Here is an 8,440-nt window from a genome sequence, read left to right as displayed (position 1 = left end):
GCGTGTTAGAAAAAATTATTCACCAATGAGCTCACAAATAAAGCCATCTTTGTTAAAAAATGATGAACAGTTTCATTTAAAGAGGCTTCAATACCATCTAAAATCCTAGGTCTATCATCTTCTATTGTGGAGAACCAATCTCCCTACGAAAAGTTGCAAACCAAAAAGCTCTTAGAGATGTTTGCAAGGTAAATTAGGGGTATTTAGGGAATTTTGGCAAAATTGAAGGGCATTTTGGAAATTTTTGGCCAATTATAAGGGGTACTGTGGGAATTCTTGAAATATAAGGGGTATTTTGGGAAGTTCCACAAATTAAAAGGGTATTTTGGTAATTTTTCCTTTTAATTTTTGGTTGAAACAAATTCAAGGTAAGATAACTCGGACACTAAACCCATTTTGCCAAAAGTGAAGTCCCTTTTCCGAACTGTAACTGCCACCTACATTGGGCCCTGGGAGGGATTGGCTACCCTCGTTGATAAAGGACACGGGCAAAAGTAGAGGGATCAACGGCTAGAGATGGATCAACCGTTGATCTTCCCCAATGTAAATAAAAGTTTTAGGGTTCCTTGCGTTGCCTCGACCCCTTGAATCCACAAACTCCCCCTCTATAGCCTCGAGCTCTAACCACCTACGCTATCGCGCATTGTTGAAAGTAATGTGCCTTTGCACGATCAAAAACTTGCCCCCCCCACCCCTATTGTGTCGATCCGACGGCCCATATCACACGCCCCATCGATAAGTCGCCCCAACTGTAGATCCCACGAGTCCCACCCCATGTCACTTATAAACAAAGATTGGCTACCGCTTGACTGATCATTGAGATTCCTTGGCAATGTTCGTACAACATTAAAAACTTCTTTTCTTTTCTCTTCTTCTTTAGATTCCGAGGTGTGCTATTTCGATTTTTGGTTAACTAGTTTAGTGTCACTTAGACATAAGGGGCAGCTCCAATGCTGTCAACAGATGGCAAGACCAATGCAATTTCAATCGACTCATTGATGCTTTTAACGTTGTCCCGAAATGCCATGGAACAGAAAGCTCTCACAACGGTAGGACAACTGAAGCATGAAGTTAGTTATCCAAACGTGAAGCTCTTAGGTTCCGAGGCGCCTTCCTGCAGCAACCCATCTTGGGTTCCTCAAGAGCAGAGAAGAAGACGACCCGCCTTCTATGACAACAATGGCAAAGCTCTCCCTTGCAATGACCAAGGCACTCCCTTTGTCTCCTTATTGAGTTCCTGCGCGCATAACAAAGATCTTTGCAGAGGTCTTCTTGTCCACGATGATATTGCCAAAAATGGGCTGCTCAAATCGTTCTCCGACGGCCTCGCGACCATGTTTGCCAAATGCGGTGACACCTCGAAAGCAAAAGAGCTACTGGAAGTGCATGAATGTAAGAATGTCATTTCCTGGACTGCATTGATTGCAGAGTATGTGCGTCAGGGAAAGGGTTCAGAGGCATTGAATTGTTTCAAACAGATGCAGGTCATGGGTATCACTCCGGATGCAGTGACCTTTGCTTGTGTGTTGAAAGCCTGTGGCATCTTGAAAGACAGTCAAAGAGGGGAGCAAATCCATCACGAGATTGCCAGGCAAGGGCTGCTAGCAGGCGATAACGTGCTTGGGAATGCTCTGGTAGATATGTATGCTAAGTGTGGCATTCTTGCAAAGGCACAGCGAGTGCTTGAGGAGCTACCTTCACGGAATATTGTTTCTTGGAATGCTCTAATCACAGGTTATGTCCTCCATAACCAAGGTCAGCAGGCACTTCTTTGTTTCGAGCGCATGCAGCATGATGGCATTTTACCCAATGTGGTGACGTTCACTTGCATCTTGAAAGCATGTAGCTGCATGAAGGCAGTAGGAAAGGGGGAACAAATTCATGATGAAATTGATAGGCAGGGCTTGCTTAGAAAGAGTGTCATGCTTGGCACAGCTCTGGTTGACATGTATGCCAAATGCGGTGCTCTTTCAAGGGCACAATCTGTGCTCATGGGGCTTACTTCTCGAAATGTTGTTGCTTGGAATGCACTAATAACTGGATATGCCCAGTACGGCCAAGGAAAGGAAGCGGTGCTTTGCTTTGATCTGATGCAGCAGGAGGGCCTTGATCCCGATGCAGTGACCTTTAACTGTATGTTGAAATCTTGTGGGGCTGTAGGGGCTCTTGCAAAGGGGGAGGAGATCCATGAGCACATTCTAAGAAAAGGCCTTCTAAGAAACAACCTTATGCTTGGAAATTCCCTTGTGGACATGTATGCCAAGTGTGGTGCTCTTGCCAAAGCACGACAAGTGCTCGAGGAGCTCCCTTCTCGAGATGTTGTCACATGGAATGCTTTGATAGGAGGATTCATCCAACAAGGCCAAGGTGCAGAAGCATTAAACTGTTTCAGTCAAATGCAACTGGAAGGAATTTCTTCTGATGTGGTAACTTTTGCTTCTGCCTTGAAGGCATGTGGCGTGTTAGGAGCTATCGATAAGGGCAAACAAATTCATGACGACATTGATAAACAGGGGTTACTGGGCATGGATTGCATGCTTGGGAATGCTGTTGTGGATATGTATGTGAAGTGTGGTGATCTTGTTAAAGCGCAGCAGGTGCTTAAGAGGCTTCCTTTCCGGGATGTTGTTACTTGGAGCACCTTGATTGCAGGCTTTGCCCAAGCAGGTCAAGGCGAAGCAGCCTTGAACTGTTTCCAACAAATGCAGTGTGAGGGTTTATCTCCAGATGCGGTAACCTTTACTTGCCTATTGAAAGCTTGTGGAAGCATAGGAGCTGTTGACATAGGTGAACAGATACATGATGAGATTGCTAAACAGGGGTTACTGAGAGGTAATGCGATACTTGGCAATGCTTTGGTAGATATGTATGCAAAGTGTGGTGCTCTTACCAAAGCACAAGAAGTGTTAGAGGAGCTCCCTTCTAGGAACGTCGTTTCTTGGAGCTCTCTTATTGCAGGATATGCTCAACAAGGCCAATATGAGCAAACTTTGACTTGTTTCAAACAAATGGAAGGGGAGAGCATTAAACCGGATGCTATAACAATCTTGTGTGTGCTTAATGCATGCTGTCATTTAGGTCTAGAAGAGGAAGGCCACGAGTACTTTTCAAATATGAGCGCCAAATATGGCATAAAGCCAGACCTAGAGCACTACACGGCCATGGTTGATCTTTTCGGTCGTGCAGGGCACCTTGACCAGGCAGTTAGAGTGATCCAGGAAATGTCTTCTCCTCATTATTATGTAGTGTGGAAAGCTCTGTTAGGCGCTTGTCAAAAGTGGGGAGATGCGACTGTTGGAAGGTGGGCATTTCAAAAGGCAATACAGGTTGATAAGAGTGATACAGCAGCTTATGTACTTATGGCTAACATATATGCAGCAGCTGGGAGGTATAAGGATGCTGAGGATATTGAAGCTATGAAAGGCTCTATCCTTCACTTTCGCGGATGTAAGGATCCTACACCACAAGCCAGGTCGATAACCTGAAGGTCATGATGGGAGCTAACAAGGCTTGTGAAAATACTTTGTACTACAAAAGTTGCAAAATGGTCAAACCTGAAGGTAGCATTACACCAAAAGAAATCTGGTTAAGAGAGTATTGTGTATTGATTGACTAGTGCACTCACTGTCACATGCACATTGGCTTTGTGTGCCATATGGACATGCTATTGTGTCGGAAGCAACAGTGAGTTTAGGAAAGCCTAAGGCTTCTATTCTTGCACCCTTGTGAGCATGATTGACAATGCAGCACCTGCAGCATGGGCATGCATAACCCTCTCAGCATAGAAGATTTTATGAGGCATAGTCTTGTACTGATACTCTTTGGGGAGCACCCTGCAGTGTCAACATGCAGTTTTGGACACCTAAAATCTGTCCCTGTGGTCTCATACAAATTAATTATGGAATGAGATGTGCTATAATGTGCACATTAAAACTTTGTATGTGTGGGCACTTTAACTGGACGCAATGGTCACTTGGAGATCTCAGGCTCTATGCCAATGGAGAAGGGCATGTGGATTCTATAAGCCCTAAGTTATAAGCAAGAAGAAGAAAAACAAGTCGATTGTTAAATCTCCATGTCATAGGGGAGAGACCTAGTTAAGGACCCCACTCAGCATGGGTGATCAATGGGTGTGTGGATTCTATAAGCCCTAAGTTATAAGCAAGAAGAAGAAAAACAAGTCGATTGTTAAATCTCCATGTCATAGGGGAGAGACCTAGTTAAGGACCCCACTCAGCATGGGTGATCAATGGGTGTGTGGATTCTATAAGCCCTAAGTTATAAGCAAGAAGAAGAAAAACAAGTCGATTGTTAAATCTCCATGTCATAGGGGAGAGACCTAGTTAAGGACCCCACTCAGCATGGGTGATCAATGGGTGTGTGGATTCTATAAGCCCTAAGTTATAAGCAAGAAGAAGAAAAACAAGTCGATTGTTAAATCTCCATGTCATAGGGGAGAGACCTAGTTAAGGACCCCACTCAGCATGGGTGATCAATGTTTGGACGGAAGTTAGTGTGAAAACGGCCAATGTGGCCGATTATCCAATAAAAGGAGCTCAACTTGCAAAATGAAGCTTGCGTAAGGGCACCCCAAGGGAGTGAGGCCAAGTGGTATGGGATGGCTTGGTTTCCGCTCCTCCTAGGGGGTGCTTTCATTCGGCTATGAGAGGTGGCACATTTTCATGACCATGGATGGCCCTTTATTTGAGAGATTTGATTGCTTAAAATTTTGTGCTCATGGGATGAGGAGCGCAAATCCACCTAGATTCACGAAACTCCAAGTTGAGAAATGGGAAAAGATGATTTTCCCTTTGAAACCCACCTCTTTTTTAATGCTTCCAATGGTGGGAAAAGTGTAGAGGTCCAATCTACCCCATCAAGAGGTCAGATCAATGCCTCTCACTTCTCCCTTTTCAAGAGCGTGCAGCCTCAAGGATTGACTTCCATTGGCCCGAAATGTGCACATTTTCCTTGCGCGTGAACAAACCCAAGTAGGTGAGAGGTCCTTCTGGATATGTTTCCTGGTATGAGAGCCGACATCATGGACTATGTGCACACCTTTGGAATCGGTAATGGACTCATGACTTCAAGTTTTCATGTAATCATTGTACAAACGATCAACAGCAAGAGAAGCCATTTCCCTCAATAATGCCAAAAACTCATCGGTTGGTTCAACGAAAGCAATCTCACACTTTTGATGATATGTAGGGTAGAGGGCCAGTTGTGGTACGGGCCCAGAGAAAAGACACATGAACCCCTAGTTTTAATATGTTTGGGGACCAAAAGAAGCACAAAAAAGTGGAGTTGAAATGGCTAGTTCATTCGAAATAAAGCTTTCTCATTGGCCAGGGCGTGGGTTCAAGACGTTGTGGCTGCATTTTACCTCTTTTGGCTCCCATTGGTGTTCTTATTCATGCCGATTGTTGATACACTTGATTCCGAAAATTGTGTCACGATTACCGACTTTCAAACCCGACCAATCCCAAATTATTTTTCTTGAAAGCTTGTGAAAAGGCGATTAAATTGAGCTACTCAGCGCAAAAAATTGAGCTCAGAGGAGAGAGATTCAAGCTCCCCAAGTTACCCGTCCCCCTACTGGCTCCTCTACCCTATGGCGTGATTTTGTAGAAAAATCGGCAGTTACAATTAAAAACATCAATGATTGATTGTGTCATTGTGATTGCAAAAACTGATTAAAGTTAATTATCAATTTAAAAATGGTAAAAATAGCCCCTTAAAATGTGAAAGAGAAGAAGAGAAGAAAATTAGAGAGAGAGAGAGAGAGAGAGAGCCTTTTATGACACCATGTCTTCATAGGGGCAAGAAGAAGAAGAAGAAGAATAGAATTTTAACGTCGAGGAAACTATCCCAAGAGACCTTAAAGATCTATCCCAAGAGTGAAGGTGTTGGGTGATAGATTACATCACAGAGCACTTGACCAAGGCTGCACAAATTATGGAGAGCTTTCTTATGCACCACATTGAACGTGCTTCTTATTTCTCAAGAAAGTAATGGTCGCACTATGATTGTGCCAATAAACCCCATAAGTTTCCAAGGTGCAGTTCACATGAGCACATGGTTTGCAACATGTTGCCAACTTTTTCAGTTCCCATGAATGGTTTCCAAGAAAATAATTGCAACATGTTTCTAGCAAGTTGCAACTTGGCTCTATGTCAAGGGGTTGGGGCAGAAAGGAAACCACACGTGAAATTTCAAAAAGTGAGCCCCTTTTAATTTAGAAAACCAAATCTCCCCTTTTAATTTAGAAAACCAAATCTCCCCCCTTGCATATTGAAACACTGCAATATAACCTTGTGTTTATAAGATTCCTAAGACAACTCAAGAATTCCTTTTTTTTGGGCTCACTTGATACGCATACCAAGAAAATGATTTGCTTCACTCAAATCCTTCATAGCAAAGCTTTTGTTCAACATTTGCTTCAATTTGACAATCTCATTCAAAAACCACGCTTTTGCTCCAAAATCACTCACTATTAATGTAAGCAATCTATAGGTATGTGTCGATGGTATGCCAAGAAAGGCCGCTAATGCTAGAATACCTCCGACTCGAGGTGATGTTGAAGATGATGTGAGTCGATGTCGCCTTTTGCCACCAATCAAAAGTGTTGAGCCTCGATATCGATGTCGAGCTCGATATGTGATGCTCAAAAGCATCAAAATGTAGAGCCGGACTTGTCGATGCTCAATGAAGTAAAGCAACAATCCGAAGCCAAAACTCGTAGAATCCGCTCTCAAACTCCTAAGTCCAATCCTTCAAGGGCTCTAGAGTATGATGGTCGTCGTCGATGTCCAAGCTCTCGTAAACTCCTTTGTGTATATGTGTTACACACTTTTTGTTGTATGTGTGTTCTGTGTGTTACACACTCGCTTACCAAAAACTATCGATGCAAGACTTCAATGTGAGAGTCCCCAAAGAGTTGGTCTAACGGTAAGGCTTTGGCCTCTCAACCTACGGGTTGTGGGTTCAAAGCCCCTGTTGGATCACACTCTAGAGGGACACCTTGTGCTCACCTGGTGTTCACGTTGCTAGGGCTCTTGCCCTTGGACACTCGAGTGCATCCTCCTCCTGGGGTGGGTCACCCGAGGAGGAGGTTCCTAGCTGGTTGCTACAAGTTCTCTCCGTCGTTCCCAACATGTGGTGCATCAATTAGGTGGCCATGGTGATGCCTACACGTGGCTCTTGCCCAATGGTACGCGACCCCTGCCCGATCATGTAACATGGCTAATATTTGGAAGGGATAAGCACCTCCCCTTGTGGGCCCTATGGTGTGTCGAAAAAAAAAAAGACTTCAATGTGAGATCATTGATACCGAACCTCACACATAAACTCCCCTATTCAATGTGTGTGTGCACACTCTCGCCAAAAAAGCTTCAAAACTATAATTTCTGTTTCTACACCATCCTCTTTTTTTTCCTTTGAATTTGTCAAAGTCTTTTGAAACCTTTTGCAAGCCCAAAGCCTCCATTAAGTTGATTTCCTAAAAGCTTAAAAAAAGATTTTGCTTAAGTTGATTTCCCTAGAAGCTTCAAAAAAGATGAACATTGATTTTCGGAAAAGTTAAAGTTTCAACCTTCACATTTCCTTCCAAAGTTTACCTTTGTTTATTTTCCAAAGCAGTGGACCTTAGCTTCTCTAAGGTTCAAGATTGCCCCTTTTCCAAAAGCTTTGAGCTTTGTTTTTCCTTCATGAAAAACCTTTTTGAAGTTCTTCATTGCTAGGCTTAACCTATGGGGGATGATGGTGAGGTGCCATGGCGAGAGAGAAGGCAACAAAATGAACGAGAGAGGAGAGAGAGATTCGACACAGTATAAAAAGAAAAACACGCTATGCTTATTGATTGTTTGTGTAAAACCTTACATATAAAACAGATTAGCTATGCAAATAATTGAAGCTTTCTTGCATGCCATAAGGACATGTTCCCACGGGATTAAACCACAAGGCTTGAACCCAACAATCCCCCCTTTAAGCCTGAACTAAACAGACTACTCTCATGATACCTCGAGTTTTCGGTGTACTCGTCAACCGTGAGTTTTAGGTTCTCTCACAACCAAGCATTCTGGTGTATCCATAACCTGGTGCTATGATAGCGAACCCTCCCTTGAACAGATAGGGTGTAGGTTAAAAATTAACTACCAAAAATGGAGTTTTTGGTTCACTGCCAAACCTTGGGATTAAGGTGTACCCAGTAACCTCATGAGAAGCAGAACAAAAATAGACAGAGAACAAATGTTTTTGGGAGGTCTTACCACTTATGAATGTGTGGCAATTTCTAACCCGTACAATTTATTTTGACTAGGAAAAACATGAAAAGAGTTTATCTAAAAAGCATCATGGTCAACAGAAAATATTGGAGATTCAGTGTCTCCCTCAATCACATGAATTGGATTTTTACCCTTTTGAAAGCATCTATTTGAAGGAT

General features: G+C 43.2%; 1 protein-coding gene across 1 annotated transcript; it reads left to right on the top strand.

Moving 5' to 3' along the window:
* The first annotated feature begins 930 nt into the window (after positions 1-930).
* On the top strand, positions 931-5,348 carry LOC147442523 (pentatricopeptide repeat-containing protein At2g33680-like). Its single transcript, XM_086528679.1, has one exon. It carries the CDS (start codon positions 951-953, stop codon positions 3,483-3,485), a length of 2,535 nt encoding a protein of 844 aa, XP_086384805.1. The 5' UTR covers positions 931-950; the 3' UTR covers positions 3,486-5,348.
* Positions 5,349-8,440: the final 3,092 nt, after the last annotated feature.

This window comes from Adiantum capillus-veneris, chromosome 14 (assembly GCF_014529385.1).
Source record: "Adiantum capillus-veneris isolate H3 chromosome 14, ASM1452938v2, whole genome shotgun sequence".
NCBI classification, from domain to species: Eukaryota; Viridiplantae; Streptophyta; class Polypodiopsida; order Polypodiales; family Pteridaceae; genus Adiantum; species Adiantum capillus-veneris.
Note: the sequence above shows the minus strand (reverse complement) of the source record. Positions and strands in the feature narration are given on the sequence as shown.

Coding starts and splice junctions, on each gene's coding strand:
- LOC147442523 (XM_086528679.1), top strand. CDS start 951: ATGCTGTCAACAGATGGCAAGACCAATGCAATTTCAATCGACTCATTG.